We start from the raw sequence: 18,054 nt of genomic DNA on the forward strand, positions 1-18,054 counted from the left end.
GCATAAAAAAAAAAAAAAAAAAGAAAAGAAAAGAAAAGAAAGAATCACATAATATCTCATTATAAGATTATTGATGAACACCTTGGACATGTCACATTGTATAAGCATTGTGAATGATGCTAAGAAGTGATATGAAATGGAACTATCGTACAAAATCAGTTTTAGGGAAGTGGAATGAAAGATTTGGATTGTCAGAAGTGTTCTGGTAAAATGCAGTGTATCTGTAAAGGAGACTACATAAAAGATGCTGACAAAACAAATTTTGGAGTATTGTTTCAGTGTTTGGAGTCCTTATCAAATAGGTATGACAACAGACATCTAAAAAATTCGGAGGCACACTGCTAAGATTGTAACAGGGCTGTATAGCCCATAGAAAAGTGTTAACAGAAATGGTCAGGGAGCTTAGATGGGAATTCTTGGAAGAAAGATGATACATTTCTTGCAAAACCTGTTGGGTAAATTTAGAGAACGTTTATTCAAAGAAGACTGTGACAGTTATGCTGCCACCAATATAAATGTCATGTAAGGGTCATGAGAATAAGTTAAGAGACATTAAAGTATTTACAGTCATTTTTTCCTTACTCAAAATGCAAATCGAATAGGAAAGAAAATGATGATATCAGTTCAGCATATCCTCCACCACGCACTGTACAGTGGCTTGTGATATATATATGTACCTTTATACAATGTTATTAAAAATGATCTAGACAGTTTAAACTCACTGACAAAAATAGTTGTATTGAGGTAAGGTACTAAATGATTATATGTATGGAAACAGCAACTCAAGAAGTTCTTTTTGTGAGAGTGATCGCCAGCAACTTGGCTGCCATAACAGTGGAGAAGATTTTTTGCATGATGCATGAGTGGGTCTGCAAGCACAGTTTGTTGGAAATTCAGGGCCACATTTAACATTGCTCCACCTGCCAGAAAATCCCCTTATGGTTAGGTACAGAAGTTCAAGGAAACAAGATGTGTGTGAAGCCAAAGCAGTGGGCAGCCATTGACTTCTGAGGAACAGATGAATGGATCAGGGAAGTAATTTTTCACAATTCCACAAAACATCAGCTTCTTGTGGCAGCTGAGAGCTCAGAATTCCACAACCACCTATTTGGAGAGTGCTGAGAAACCATCTTCAAAGGAAACAGTATTGGATTCCGTTGCTAAAACCCATTACGTATGGCGATAAATGTTTGTGGAAACAGTTTTGCATTGATCTGCAGCACTTAATGGATGGTAATATCACTCGCAGGTTGATCTTCAGCTAAGGCTACCTTTCAGCTGAAAGGTGCAGTAAACTGGCACGATGTACGAATCTGGGGAGCAAAGATTTACAATAGTATTGTTGAACATGTCCGTAGATCCCCAAAACTTAATGGTTCTGTACTTTGTTAGGGCAAAAAGTGTATCACCACTTCTTCTTTGTTACACAGGTGACAATCAGTGGACACACTCAGTGGCGCATGCTTTAGCTGTGTCTTATGCTGCAGTTGTGAGAGGACAGTGATAATTTCATTTGTCAACATAACCGTTGCACATCGTAGTTTCACAACAATGTTTTTGAGTCCTCAGATACTGAGCTACTGCACTTGTGGGTTTATGTGAAAGACACTGTTAAAAAAAAAGGTCCCCACACCCCCGACAACATTGCTGACTTACAAGCTGCTTTGATTGCCATTGTCATGTAAACTTCGTGGTGAATGTGGGCTGAATTGGACTATAGACTGGACGTGTGCCATATAGCTAATGATTCGCACATTGAGCAGTTGTAAACATAAAAACCAAACTTTTTAAGTTGATGTTTCTATAAACTCAATAGAGACATTTTTTACGATCACTTGAAACTGCCTAGATCTTTTGGAATAATCCTGGACACACCAAAATACACAATGTCTGTGAGATGATTGACTACATATCATTTCAATAAAAATTTTGCACGGTTCAAGAAACATGTAATTAGCCATCTGACTTTCACGTTCAGTGCTAAATATGCGAAATGTTTTCTACAAAAATTGTCATAGTATTTTCCACTTAATATGAATATGCAGCATGTATCACATTCAGAGGCTCAATTATTTTTATTTCGCATCTAATAAAAAATAAATAAAGAAAAGCAACAGTGCACAATTTGGATGCTGAGAGAACAAAGTAATATCATAATATTGGATATCTTTTGAACACATCTGTAAACTTAAGGGCTGCTTATCCACAGTTTTACAGAAATTTATACTGTTGTTACCAGTTCTCCATATTTTGCCATCACATCTTTACTTATTTCATATATATATTCCAGTGTATGCTTGTATTTTAAGTGTTTGCATGACATACTCTGATTTCAGCCTGGTGAGCACAAGTAAAGACAATCCAGTTCATATGTGGGATGCCTTCACTGGTAAATTAAGGTGCTCGTATCGATGTTTTAATCAGTAAGTATTATTTTTCTTTTTTTTTTTTTAAATTGAAACATTCTTTGTACCAAATTGCAGTAGGGAGTTGGTAGATTTCAGAACCAGGGGTTCCTTGATTTGGCAAAAGAGGCAAAGGCAGTGATCACCAAAACTTCAGTTGTGAGCAGGGACATTTTCACTAGATCACAGTGATGTTCAGATTGGCTAATGTGGACTGCTCCACTGAGCTCATGTCCCACTCATGACAACAACTCTTCCTTTCACTCCTGCAACTGCCATTGTTACTCAAGAATACTACATCGTCAGCCTCATAGTTAATTGTATACACTTGAAGTTGTGCATGTTATCTTTTTTGTGTGTATGAGACATTAGCTAACATGGATTGTTTGATTTATGCATTGATGCTAAGCTAGGTTTGTTCAAATGATAGTGTGTTCAAGCAATAAAGCAAGAGAACTTATGATTTGAAGAAAGTGAATTAATCGAAACTGAATTTTTAGAAGCTGCAGATCTATTAAATGATAATTTCAAAAATAAAAGTGAGATAATGTCTGTTATTAACTCTGTACAGCTTCCTGTAAGTACAATAATGAGGATGTTTGAGGTTATTAGTTCTCATCTTACTTCACAATTTAGAAAGGACTTTGGTCATGGCAGCTATTTTCCTCTACAGCTTGACAAACTGACTCATACAGTTCATACCATGCAGTTGGCTGTTTTTGCAAAATTTGCTTTTATTGATTTTGAAATAAGAGCGGAACTGGTCAAGATTATACCAGTAACAGGACAGGAAATGTTTTAGCATTTAAAGATCTTATCAGCTCTGGAAATATTCCTCTAAAGAAGTTGGTTGGGAAAACAGCTGATAGAGCTCTTGCAATGGTAGGCAGAAAGAAGGGATTCATAGCCTTGTGTCATAAAGACCACAGCTTTCTTAAATGTCTGTCTTACCATTGTGTAAAACACCAGCAGTCACTGTGTAGAAAATATTGAAGTGCAATGCAGTGCAATGAAAACAGTCACAAAAGTAGTGAACAAAGTTGAGAGCATAAGCAATTCAGAAATTTTTGTTCAGAGCACCGACTGATAAACTGGTTTGCCAGTACAATGATTTGTTGCTTCATACGGAAGTTCAGTGTCTTAATAGAGGAAGAGTTTATATTTTTTAAAGAGGTCCTGCTTGCCTCAGTAGAATTTTTGAAAGGGTGAGGCGAATCTTTCCATGAACTAGAGGACCTGGTTTGATAGCAGGATTTTGATTTTCTCACAGACATCCCTGAAAAGTCATGTATCCTTAACTTGTAGCTTGAAGGTAGAGGTAAAGAAATTCGTGGGAAAGTTTCAGATGTTGCTTTATTCTCAAAAAAGGTGTAACTGTGGGGAAAAAATCTCATCCAAGATGAATACCAACACATTGAGTGTTTGAAAGAAACCTGTGAAAAATAGGCCTCTTCAACACCTCCTTTCTACAGCAAATTCTTTCAGATTTAAGAAGTGAATTCAACAAATGCTTCAAAGTTATCAAAAGCATCAATTTGCCTTTATAGAGACAGATGCTGAAGAGTTCTCTGCTAGCCATGGAACATTTTGATTTTCAAGAAGACAGTGCTGTAGTGGAGTTGGAACTGATTGATTTTCAAAATAGTTTATCTTTAAATTCACTTTTTTAAAGCTCTGAAAATATTAGACCTCTTGTTCCTAAAGAAAAATTCCGCTTTTAGTCCAGGTTGTTCTCTAAGTGAAGGAAATGTTCAGCTCAGTATATCTGTGAGATTTCTTTTTCTAGTTTGAAATTTAAAAACAAGTACAGAAATAGATTAACTGAGGTACACTTGGACATCTATATTCGAATGGCAGTCAGTACCTACCTCCCAACATTAAAAGTTGTTGATGTAAAAAAAAAAAAGCCATCCTTCTCATTAAAGAAAATAACCCAGATAAAAAAATTTGTTCTTGTATTTGTAATTTAGTACTACACTTTAATTTCTTTCTCATGTGTAATTCAATTTCAATTTGTTTTTCTTAGATACAGTTTAATTAAAATTCATTTCATAGTAACTAGAAATGTAAGTTTATTTGCAATAAACAAATTTAGGATTTTTATTAAAAGTTCATGTCTCTGTCCTAGTTTCTTTTGGTAGCTCACAGTAGGATTTAGAAACTGGATGGTAACTCAGAAGCTTCATGTTTGCTGACCACTGAGTGAAGGAATAGGAGAAATGGCAGGAACTGATGAAGAAAATAATGACAGGCTCTGGGTCGTGGGAAAGAAGACCCCCAGTAAAATTCTAGAGCTGCATTGATGACATAATTGACATGACCATCAGAGTCAGTATCTTTGTGACAAGAATGTACACTTCTAAACTCAGTGGGCCTATTGTAGTTTAGTTCAGTTATTTGCACCTTCCAAGAAGATCAATACACCTAAACATATGTATGTGTGGCCTGTGAACTGACCTATTACATGTCATTTCCATAAAAATCATTCAAATGATGTGTTGAAAGTGTGTGAGATGTTTGTCCATAGTTGAGAATTACATTCCTCAGAAATTTACAATGTTGTTGCCAATTCTCCATCTTTTGCTGTCACAACTTCTTGGTGTACTAATTTAATGGCTAGCAGTGCACAATCAATGATTTGTACTTAACTGTGTCCAGTCTCTCTCTCTCTCTCTCTCCCTCTCTCTCTCTCCCCCCCCCCTCCCCTCCCCCTCCCTCCCTCCCTCCCTCCCTCCCTTCCCGTTTCTATCCCTTCCAAGTGTGTGCACCCACCCATGTGTGTGCGCGCACACACACACACCCCCTGTATTACATCATATTATATTATTACACATACAGAAATTTTTGTGTGGAGTAGTGGAAGTTGTCAAGAATGTATGGTTCCTGTTTCTCTTTGAAGTTAATTTTATTATCTATTAAATTCTTTACATCACTGAATAGGTGGTCAAAGATTTTTATGGTGGAATATCTAATTGCTATTTGTGCCACACAGTGGCTGCATGAAGGAGAGTGTAAGTCATTTCTCCTTCTAATGTTTATGACCTTTACTGTTTTCAAATTGTGTGTTGGCAGCAATCCTCATGAGGGAGTGAATGTGCTATGAGGCTGTTGTCCGTATGCCCCCTTACCTGCAGAGTTCGCTACAGACATTTTCTGCCTTGAGAAAAACTTTCTTCATGGTACTTTAGTGAATGAACATCAGGGAAGTAAGAGTATTTTGTTTCATTTTTGTCTCCAAAATCTGATATTATCCAGTTGTTTAAGAAGTTATGTAACATGTGGCTCCGAGTTCAGATTTTTATCAGTATAAACACCTAAGAATTTAGAATACTCTATTTAGTGCTATTAGGGAAAGTTGTGGTTTGAGCAAATTAATGTCTCATTCACTGTAACAAATCGGAGCACAAAATCTATTAGATTTTTTAATTTGTCCAGACATGCATGAGAATTTCATTTTCATGTAGGCTGTTGGTCAGTGTTTGATAAATGTGGCACCCATTTTGGACAAAGCTTTTTCACAGTTAGACAACAGCCTTGCCGCAGTGGATACACTGGTTCCCACGAGATCACCGAAGTTAAGCGCTGTCAGGCATGGCTGACACTTGGATGGGTGACCATCTGGGCCACCATGCGCTGTTGCCCTTTTTCGGGGTCCACTCAGCCTCATGATGCCAATTGAGGAGGTACTTGACCGAATAGTAGTGGCTCCGGTCAAAGAAAACCATCATAACGACCGGGAGAGAGGTGTGCTGACCACACGCCACTCCTATCCACATCCTCAACTGAGGATGATACGACGTTCATATGGTCCCAGTGGGCCACTTGTGGCCTAACGATGGAGTGCTGCTGCTTTTTTTCACAGTTACTTCCTTATACAAAATTTAGTGTACTCTTTCTCTCTGAAAACATCGATTGTGTGAAATCAACTTGCACTTTTTTCACTTGACATACTGAAAGCCCTGGATCAAGGAGTCAGGTAGAAGCAGTACTTTTCGATTTCTGAAAAGCATTCGACTCAGTACCACATCTACACTTACTGCTAAAAGTGTGATCATATGGGGTATCAAGTAAGTTTGTGACTGGACTGAGGGCATTTTGGTAGAGAGGATGCAGTATGTTATCTTGGATGGAGAGTCATCGTCAGATGTAGAGGTAACTTCAGGTGTATCTGAAGGAAGTGTGTTGTTGAGATCCTTGCCATTCATGTTGTATGTTGATGAACTTGCAGACATTATTAATAGTAACTCCAGACTTTTTGCAGATGATGTAGTTATCTATAACAAAGTGCTACCTGAAAGAAACTGCATGAATATTCAGTCAGATCTTGATAAGATTTCAGAGTGTTGCAAAGACTGGCAACTTGCTTTTAATGTTCAGAAATTAAAATTGTCCACTGCACAGACTGAAAAAATCATAGTATCCTATGACTATAATATCAGTGAGTCACTGTTGGAATTGGCCAGCTCACACAAAACCTGGATGTAACACTGTAGGAATATGAAGTGAAATGGCCACACAGACTCAGTCATGGGTAAAGTAAGTGGTAGACTTTGGTTTATTGGTAGCATACTGCTAAAGAGCAATCAGTCTACAAAGGAGATTTCATACAAATCACTCGTGTGACCCATCATAGAATATTACTTACGTGTATGGGACACGCACCAGATAGGACTAACAGGGGATATTGAACATATACAGAGGAGGGCAGCGTGAAAGGTCACAAGTTTGTTTGATCCATGGGTGAGTGTCACAGAGATACTGAAGGAACTAAACTGGAAGACTCTTGAAGGCATACGTGAATGGAATGGGAAGAAATCCTAATAACTGGTACAATGGGACATACCCTCTGCCATGCACCTTGCAGTTGTTTGCAGGGTATAGATGTAGATGTACGTTGCAGATGTGCCTCAGGCAGCTGCTATTTTTTACATCTTTAATCACCTGTTGTTCAGTAATGTGCACTTTTTCATTGTTTTCCTTTGTGGCAGCAGTTTTTTCCTGACATCATTGATAAAGGAAAAAAGAAACTGTCATTGTATTCTCTGCTCATATTTATTCAATGTCTGTGGAAAAGAATATATTATTTATGAGTCTGTCTTTTTTCTTGTTTTTATATTTCACACAAACATGTTTTGGGAATCTTTGCCACCACAGCACTTTTCCTTAAAATAAAACAAAAAATAAAATAAAAAAATGCATTGATGATAACGAAATATGTTTGTATAGCTAATTAGAACAATGTCATGATTACTGTATATTGAAAACATAGTGTACATCTAGCAAAGGAAAATTACACTGAAACATAAATGTCATTCTCTCTAAAGAAAATTCTTTATTTAATACAAGCGCTTTGCAACCTACACACAGCCACCCATAAATGCACAGTGAGCATATGAGGAAATACTCATAGAGCATACGATAGTGACAAAGCTCATTGAATCACACAGTGCAGGCTTTCATGGCTAGTTTTTACATCGTTTTCAGTTTTAATTATGTGAATATAAGGCCTTGGTCTGAGTCACGTTTCCATGCTTAATGTTTCATCTACCAATGCTGGAGACATGCTCAGAGACTGTAAAGACTTTGTTGATTGTTTTTCAAATGCAGACAAGCTCAGAAAGCCATTGTGGAATTACACATATAAATAAACAGTTCAGATTGCTGAGGTTGTCAGAATTTGAAATTAAGTAACGAAGTCTTTATGGCCTCTAAGGATGTCTCCAGCATTAGGAGACAAAGCATTAGCCACAGAAAAATGCCTTAGACTATGGCCCGATGCCCATATAATTCGAATCAACAGAGCTCATTTGAAACTGGTCATGTTTTGAGTAAACAGTCAAGTTATAAATCATTAAGTGATTGTTTATGGTCCATAAACATCGACATAAAGTAATGGATTTTATCAGATTTTTACTCTTGATGCAATAAATCAGTAATTTCACTGGACAAACTGTTTAGCTGCTTAGAATATTAAGCAACATTCTTGAAACAAGCCCATTTATGTACATCAAAATAAAAGACTTTTATAAGGATTTGAGTCATACTAAGTGTATATGTCCTTTTTATATGGGGACAAGGTAAAAATTTCTTGTCTTAAAAGTGAAAGACTGTCTTTTGAAATATGATTGTGGCACATGTAAGACTGCAGTAGAACCTCTTCATTGGACTCAGAATGTTCGTTTGGTCCCTTAGGTGCAGGACTAATTGGAAGTCACAGTGCGCAAAATCTCATGAATAACATCGCAACTACTTATACTTCATATCCGCCAATTTTCCAACTAGCAAATTGCTTTTGTGAGCGTCTGCATTGTTATATATTTTAATTTTGCATTCCAGGCCTCTTCTCACGCATTACCTCATCCAGTTAGTGCAGAAGACTTGCGTAGAATCTGCCAGTTATTGTAACTGGTACAAAGAAACCTTTTTGCAGTCCAGAAAATGACGACGACATAATCTATCCAGTAAATGAAATTGACTTCACCTCTTTAGGTATAGGTCCGCTGGACTCCACTCACTACTTTCATTGAAGTTTTCTTTCAGGCATAAAGCAGCTGACCCACATTTCATCCACAGTACGAAATCAGATGACAGAATAAATTGGCATCTCTTTAAAATGGTGCAGATATTGGTGTTAAATTTGTTTTTGTAGGTACTCTTTGTCAGTATTCATCAAATGTGGCACCTATCCTTCACAAAAGACCCTCATAGTTAATTTGTCGTGCAAAATTTAATGTACTGTTTCTTCTCATGTGCCTTTGGCATCAGATATTTTGTAAATCTTTAATCATTGACTGTTCTGTACATATTGTGGACTTTTCAGGGTTTTCATTTTTTGTTGCAGTTTTGTGATATCATTCACGTGACGATCTTCAAGAAAATTGTGAACCCATCTCTTAACTGTTGAAAATAAGTAAGCAGATTCCTATTAAAAAAACTTTGACCATCTTTGAAGCAATTTCAATTGGTGACAACATTTCCAGAACAAAGAATTTTGTAATTGCAGAGTATTCCATTTGATCAGTATTTAACGAAACATGTGCAATACTATTAATACTGTTGACCATTGCATTTTATCAGTATTTAATGAGAAATACACAATACTTCTACTGTTTATCAAGTTGATATTTGACTTAATTATTTTGCAACATGTGCCACAAACAGAAAAACAAAATTTCATTGATATTGATATCATCTCTATGCCAGGCTGACAGTGTTCCACTTTGCGCTTGTAGCATTCAGAAGTACATTGTAAGCATTCTGTACGATCCAGTGATACGTACTTAGGTCATCCTTCATGGTCAGTGTCAGAATACTTCAGTTCAGGTGTGTAACAATCAAGAAATGTATATTCCCACACCATATCTGACCTAATTGTTTGGAATATGAGAGTTCTTTGCATTCTGTTTACAAATAAGGACTGGTGTAACATTTTGTTCCAATGTTTCTTTAACAGGTTTACATTATGCTGATATTAAACAAGTTAAATGTTATTAAAAATAGTCTGTGCTTTCTATCATTGGTAGATTTTATGTTACCCTTCTGAGGTGAACTATCAGTGTGGCAACTCTATTTTAATTTTTTACTTAATGGGTATTATTTATTTTTGGCTTAATTATCTTCACTTTCACAAAAAGTCTGGCCACAGTGGCCAGAGACAGTGATTGTGTGTGTGTGTGTGTGTGTGTGTGTGTGTGTGTGTGTGTGTGTGTGTGTGTGCTAATTTAAAAGAACATCTTTTGGCCAAAAGCTAAAATGTTTAGCAGGCTTTTCACTGAACCTGCCTGTGACGTTGTCGCTTCTACTTGGCGAGCAGCAGTCTGTCCTGTTCACAATATTGTTGTTAACTTTACTTTTAAATGTTTTTAAGATTTAACACAAACACCTTGACATTTCATATGGGCATGATCACTAGCCAGCTGGCTACCTGTTTGAATAGCCTCTGTCAGACTGTTATAAAGAGCAATTTGACAATCGAATTGCAGACAGTTCCTTTCAGCACAGCTCATTCAACTTCAGTGGCTTTTTCTGAACTCAAGCCATATGGATTCCTCTATTCCCCCTCCCCGTCCCCACCTTCCCTCATCCCTCAATCCCTCCCCACTCACAACTATTGAAATAGTAATTCCTTTATTTTAAAAAATTGGGTGAAGGTAACAACTTACTGTATAGGAGATGTATTGAATCACCATCAAGCACCTATACTTGACTGTATACTTCACTGGCTTTCGGAAAAATCCTTATTTGAGCTGAGGTACATGTACATGTGCACTCACACATGCGTGTCTTCCTACATTATGCTTGCTGAATGACCTGCAGTGTGCATTCATCCGGCACAGCGCAGGTGGGAGATGTGTGGGGGTGCACATGTATGTGGGTGCATGTGTACTCGTAACTCAGAAAAGGCTTTGTGTGAAAGTTAGCAAAGTTTTCAGTCTTGTTCATGTGGCTCCAATGACTCAATGCTTCTAGTATTTGGTGAGTTGCTATCTGTACTCCAGTTTTTTCCCCACTTTCTACCAAGACTTTACGTCACCACACTAGCTTCTCATAATTACTGGTATATAAGTAGGGCAGATCCTACAACATGGTGTTTGGTTATGTAGTCCTTCTGCCCTCAGTCTCTACTTACTTGTCCCTGGCTTCTTTGTATTTATGCCAATGTTAATAATCTTATTTTCTCCACCTACACACCCAATGTCACATTTCTCTTTCTGTGGGTATCATCTTCTCATGTTACTGGCCTCTGTATCTTCTTACAGCCTGCTTTCCTAAGTTTTCTCCATCCATCTAGTTCCTCCCACTCTAGACACCAACTCCCCTGTGTTCCAGTGTACAGCATGTAACTATCACTGGTACCCCTTGGACAAGTTGTCTGTTGTACTCGTATTCCTGTCCTACTCTCTCTCCCTCTCTCTCTCTCTCTCTCTCTCTCTCTCTCTCTGTGGTTGCCATTTTTCATATAACTGTCTGTTCTCCGCCCAGGTTTTTTTTTCTCTTATTGTACAAGTAACATATTCTTGAGACAACATTTAACTAGGTACTATTGATCTGAATTGAAATAACTGTTTGTATGATGTTTTGACAATCACATTGTGAAAACTCAACAGTCATTTGATATTGGTTCTGTCACTTCTTTCAGAATGGATGAAATTGTGACTCCACATTGTGTTTCCTTTGACACTACTGGTGAAAAGTTATACTGTGGTCTCAAGAATATGATAAAAATATTCAACACTGCCTACCCTGGTCGTAATTGTGACACTAGGAATTTGAAACGTAAGTGCAGATACAGTTAATGATGCTCCTTATTTTTATACTTTTATACAATATTTGTAGTATATTAGTAGTAACTGAATGATGAATATTATACATTTTTTCCTTATATTATGGTGTGCAAACTTCCATTATGGATGCTGTATATGTAATCTCAAGTAAGGTGTACATTTGAGCAAGTCTTCATAATTATAAAGAAATGTTATATTGGGCGAAAGGCATTCCACTTAATGATATATGTGTGTCATTTTTGCTACTTATTTATGCAGGAAGTTTCTCATTTGGTCTCATGAGGCTGAATGGATGCCTTTCTGAACCTTCCCACCACAGAGAAATCTGAATAGGTAACTGGGACTGGAGCCAGGACTCCCTTGTTGATTGCCGAAGGTGCTAACCACTTCGCTATGAGGCATGTTTATAACAAATGATATTATGTTTTCTAATGGTGTGCCATATTCTGAAGTCTGTTAAGGATAGCCAGGCATAAATTATTGTAGAGGTATGTGCATGTGGTAGTGATGGTGCTAGCAGTGACTCGAGTGCTATCACTGTTGACAAATGGCTCATATATGCCAAAACTAAGAAAACTGTTGTGACTCGCCAAAGTGCCGCCGCACAGTTACACGCGTCCTCTACATGCGGCGCTGTCTGCCAGCCATGCAGCAGCAGCGCCACCTAAGCGGAAAGGCAGCCAGCGGGCGCTAGACTCGGACTCAGCTGTGATTTGACTGTTAAAGTGTACACACGTCTTACTCTGTTTACTTGATCTGTGACTTTCATGTATTGCGTCTTCCTTGAAATATATTTGTTCAACTTGTCAAATGCGGGGCGTCTCGTGTCGTCGTCTCTACCTCCTTTTCCTCCTCACGACGAGACGGCGGAAGACGGGTCTGATTACGAAAACCATCTTCGACAGCACTTCTTGGTATTTCATGTCACGGACGAACAAACGTGTAAGTCTCTGTTCCTTTTTTGGATTTCACCTCAAATGTATCGGTTGTTGTCCAATTGGCTCCTTTGAAAGATCCCGCGTCTTTGTCCTTTGTTGAAATGTGCTCACTTCTGTCCATCTATTTTCAAAAGCAAACGCATGTGGTAGCCTCTCGTGTTGCCTTTTATCGTTGTCAAAAACAACCAAATCAATCCTATCACGCTTTGGCTGCTGAACTTCACGGCCTCAGTAGAAAGTGTCAATTTGATACTGAAGTTCACAAAGAATCCTACGCCGATTTCATGGTACGGGATGCTATTATCCGAGCGGTGGCTGACAAAGAAGTTCGGCAACGTGCCCTTCAGTTGGTGAATCCGACTCTAGATGAAGTCCTATCCATTGCTCAGTCTTTTGAAATTTCTTGCGCCGCTGTAGCGCAAATAGAGGCATGGGGCAATGTCAGGGAAATACAACCTCTGTGCGACGTTGACGAAGCGTGTGGGGTGTCCCCGCCGGCCGACATGGCCGCAGTACGCTCCCAAGCGCAGCCTCAGCCTAACCGTAAACAAACCTCTAAGAAACTGCAGCAAAATCCACGGCAACTTCCTTCATGTCCGCAGTGTTTTACGAAACATTCAGGAGAAGATTGTCCACATCGTTGGGCCGTGTGTCACAAATGGAAAAAAAAGGGGTCATGTGTCATCCGTTTGCAAATCCGAACGCATACATGATGTTCATGAACGTGACGCTGATTCTGATTCTGTATTGTCTGTCAATTTTACTTCTTCCCTTTCAGGGAAGTTATTCCTCACTGTCCAAATACTTGGTCGAGACGTTCGCATGCAGGTGGATACTGGTTCTGCTGCCACTATCATCAATTCTCCGACCTATCTTCAGTTGGGTTCTCCAATCCTGTCATCTGTCACTAGGCAATTACGGACTTACAATAAACAGAAGATTTCTCTCTTGGGACAATTTGATGCTGAGGTATCTTACAAATCTGTCATTCGCACTGTCCCCATATTTGTGGTTGACCATAATAAAGCGGAGAATCTTTTTGGTTTCGATGCCTTTCGCGTTTTTGGGTTCTCCATAGATGACTCTGTCGATATCATCTCTGATGCTATTCCTTGTGCTCAATTGGATTCCTTGTTGACGACATTTTCATCCCTTTTTTCTCCTGGGTTAGGCCGTGCAAATGACTTTGAAGCTCATATCACACTCAAACCCACTGCTCAGCCTAAGTTTTTTCGGGCTCGGCCCATTCCTGTGGCCCTTCGTGATGAGGTCAAATGGGAGCTGGATCGTCTCACTGCTTCAGGGGTCTTGCTTCCTGTCACTTCCAGTGAGTGGTCCTCTCCTGTTGTCGTTGCTAAGCCAAATGGTGATATTTGTCTCTGTGGCGATTTCAAAGCCACTGTAAATGCTCAATGCCTTATCGACACTTACCCTATGCCTCGACCTGAAGAATTGTTCACTAAACTTGCTGGAGGCCAGTATTTTTCTAAACTTGACCTGTCAGAAGCTTATCATCAACTTCCTCTCGACGCTGCTTCCCGGCAGTTTCTGGTTCTTAACACACCTTTCGGCCTCTATCAATACCAACGATTGCCATTCGGGGTTGCCAGTGCCCCTGCTCTCTTTCAGCGATTCTTGGTACAATTATTGCTCACTGTCCCTGGGTGTATAAATAACCATGATGACATTGTTGTCACTGGCTCCACCACTGACGAATATCTTCAAAATCTCCGCAGTCTTTTTCATGTCTTACAGACTGCCGGTCTTAAGTGTAATCTTCAGAAATCAAAATTTTTTCAGGCATCTATCATGTACTTGGGGTTTCAACTCCCTTGGGATGGTATTCGTCCACTTCAGCAAACTGTCGCTGCGATTGATGCCCTTCCTCGCCCTATATCTGTTAAGGAACTGCAGGCCTTCTTGGTGAAAATAGCATACTATCACAAGTTTTTACAATCTGCTGCTTCGGTGGCTCAGCCGTTGCATCGCCTGTTGCATAAAAACGTGCCTTTTCACTGGTCCGCGTCATGCGATGCGGCTTTCCAGAATTTGAAGACTATGCTGAAACAGTCCCCGTGCCTGGCTACTTATCGACCTGGCCATCTTCTTCTTGCCATGGACGCCTCTCAATACGCGGGGTCAGTGCAGTCCTTGCGCACCAGTTTTCTGATGGTTCTGAACAACCCATTGCTTATGCCTCCAAAACGCTCACGGATGCCCAACAAAAATATTCTCAGATTGAAAAAGAAGCTTTGGCCATTATTTATGCTCTTTATAAGTTTGGTGTTTTTCTCTACAGATCCAAATTTCATCTTGTTATGGATCACAAACCACTTGTTCCCTTGTTTCATCCATCAACGTCACTTCCCGACAAGGCTGCACACCGCCTCCAGCGTTGGGTATCTTTAATTGTCTCGTTTCAATTATGAGATTCATTTCCGGCCGACGGCTCAACATGCGAATTCTGATGCACTGTCTCGCCTTCCCATGGGTCCTGATCTGGCATTAGATAGGGATGAACTTTTGTGTTTCCACCTGGATGTTGCCGAGCAGCGGGTTGTGGACTGGTTCCCCATCACCAGGGACCGGCTGGCGGCTGCTAGGGGTTCTGACCCTACCCTCTCCTGGGTTTTACGCTGTATTCAGAAGGGTTGGCCAGATCGTCCGTTGCTAATACTTCTGATCCGTTGCAGAACTACTACGCTTTGCGTTACCACCTCATGGCTAGGGATGGTGTTATCCTCCTTTCCACTGAAAATGCTTCGCCGCGTGTTGTGGTGCCTGCATCTTGCGTGCTTCGGTCTTGCGCCTCCTTCACCAAGGACACTGGGGTGTCTCTCGCACAAAATCTCTGGTGCACCGTTGTGTGTACTGGCCTGGCATCGACTCTGAAATTGCACACATGGTCGCTGCCTGCGGCCCTTGTGCGTCACAGACCATCGCCCCGAAGTCGTCTTTGTCACCGTGGCCTTCGCCTGAGAAGCCCTGGGAGCATATTCATGCTGACTTCGCGAGACCTTTTTTAGGTACTTATTGGCTTCTCCTTATTGACGCCTACTCTAACTTTACTTTCATTGTCCGTTGCACGTCGCCTACCACCGCGGGAACCACCAACTCTCTAGCTTGCATTTTCTCTTTGGAAGGCCTTCCCTCTACTCTTGTTACTGATAATGGTCCACAATTTGCCTCTTCCGATTATGCGGATTTTTGTGCCTGTCACGGTGTCATGCATGTCACGGCCCCTCCGTTCCGAAATCCACAGTCAAATGGTGATGCTGAACGACTGGTCGGCACATTTAAGGCTCAGATGAGGAAACTCCTGACTTCTTCTGCTGCTGATGATGCGCTTCTCCAATTTCTGGCTTGTTATTGTTTCACCACTATGGGCGACCACAGCCCGGCTGAGCTCTTACATGGCCGACAGCCCCACACGCTACTTGATCTTCTGCGGCCTTCCACCTCACGGCCGGGGGTGCCTTCGAAAGGCCGGTTCACCGCCGACAACCTTGTATTGGTACGGGGATATGGCAGGCGACCAAAATGGAGTCCTGGCCGCATCTTACGACACCGTGGCCAACACCTGTATGAAATCCAGACGGACACGGGTGTTGCAGTGCGTCATTCGGACCAGTTCGGCCTTGTGTGCCAGCAATGCCTGTTATGGATGCTGCTACACCACCTTCGGCTCTACCCGGCACTCGTGATACTGGAATCTCTCATTACTCACAACACAGTCCTCTCACCATCATACCGGCACAAGAACTGACGCCACCAGGAGACTTGCCCGTGCAGAACGAGATGACCATCATCTATCGGAGCAACTCTACTCGCCTCCTTCTCCTTCGGATGCGGGCACATCGCCCATGTCTCCTGTTATAACAGCTGGACTTGCCGCAGCGGGCAGATTGGTGCACGGGGCCCCAGCAGATTCGACCCCCACATCTCCTGTCATCTCGACCCGTTGTCATCGGGGACACTTCCGTCCGTACGGGAAGCCGCCTCCTCGAGACTTTACGGCCAGTCAAACAACACCTATGGACGTTAGCAATCTACAGGCCACCTCCATCAAGACCTGTGCAAAATATTCAAAGGGGGGAAAAGTGTTGTGACTCGCCAATCTTTCAAAGTGCCGCCGCGCAGTTACGCGCGTCCTCTAAATGCGGCGGTGTCTGCCAGCCATGCAGCAGCAGTGCCACCTAAGCGGCCAGCCAGCCAGCGGGTGCTAGACTCGGACTCAGTTATGATTTGACTGTTAAAGTGTACACATGTCTTACTCTGTTTACTAGATCTGTGACTTTCATGTATTGCATCTTCCTTGAAATATATTTGTTCAACTTGAAGTTATAACAAAAACGATGTCTGACTCAGTTTACATATTTGTTATATGGAACTTTTTGTTGAAACAATCACAGATTTGCGCTTGGTGAAACTGCTTCATGTGGGTATAGACAACGGCATGGTCAGTAGTGCCAAGAAATTTGTGAAAGGACTACTTATTTTTCACTATGTAGATAAATGATCTGACAAGCAGGATGAGCAGCAATCTGCAGCCTTTTGCTGATTATGCTGTGGTGGATGGGAAGTTGTTATTATTAGTGACTGTAGAAGGACGCAACATGACTTACAAGGAGACGACACAACCGTGGGGTCGTGGATTTGTCTGAAATTTTGTGTAATGAAAGAGGACCCCTAACACCTCATGTGGTTAAAATATTAGGACACACTACTCGGAAAATCCAGAGAAAAATCGATCCAAAGTTTCTTAGGTGCCTTATGAGTATAAAATGTTAGTCCACTGCCGAGCCGCCGTCTGGCCTAGATGTTTAGGGCTTGGACTCTTATGCCAGAGGTCTCGGGTTCGATTCCTCCTCCGGCACTTTTTTTTTTTATTTCTTCTGTTTCATTTTCTTTTGTTATTCCAGCAATTATTCAGAAAGTTTCCCCAAACCTACATTGTCTTTAACAAATTAGTTACATTATTGAATAAAAATTATTTTCTTTTTGTCCAACAACACAATTCATGGCACTGGGTTTTCCATTTTTCATTGTAAAGTATATGAGGAGAAACATTGGCTTTTTAATCAGAATAACAAAGTTGATTGGGAAACATTCAATTTTTATACATGTAATATTTATAAACAAGAACCGCAGTGGTAATTATCGTAAAAACAAACAAAGCAATAATTTTTGCGACATCTTGCGCAGCATATAAAAGTGGATTTTTTACAATCACATGGCGTTTGCAATAAATCTGTACAAAAACATGCCCCATTAACATTTACGAAAGTGTTTCGAGTTTCTGATAATTTTGAGACAAACCAGGCATATTGAATCACGTCTCGAAATATTGGTGACGATAATTGATAGTGAATTATAGAATGAATTTTTATGCAATCTTCCCGGGAATTAATTTCACGATTCTCCTGT

At 40.3% G+C, this 18,054-nt stretch overlaps 1 protein-coding gene and 1 pseudogene across 3 annotated transcripts in view; both read left to right on the forward strand.

The window, feature by feature from the left end:
- The window catches only part of LOC126147779 (telomerase Cajal body protein 1), a 118,628-nt gene that overhangs the window by 34,873 nt on the left and 65,701 nt on the right, over positions 1–18,054 (forward strand). For all 3 annotated transcript variants that reach the window (XM_049915717.1, XM_049915715.1, XM_049915718.1), the window contains 2 exons: positions 2,337–2,423; positions 11,545–11,681. In XM_049915717.1, coding sequence (XP_049771674.1) covers positions 2,337–2,423; positions 11,545–11,681 — 224 coding nt within the window. The remainder of the gene's footprint in view (positions 1–2,336; positions 2,424–11,544; positions 11,682–18,054) is intronic.
- Positions 5,930–6,047, forward strand: LOC126163839 (5S ribosomal RNA; annotated as a pseudogene).

This window comes from Schistocerca cancellata, chromosome 2 (genome assembly GCF_023864275.1).
Source record: "Schistocerca cancellata isolate TAMUIC-IGC-003103 chromosome 2, iqSchCanc2.1, whole genome shotgun sequence".
NCBI lineage: Eukaryota > Metazoa > Arthropoda > Insecta > Orthoptera > Acrididae > Schistocerca > Schistocerca cancellata.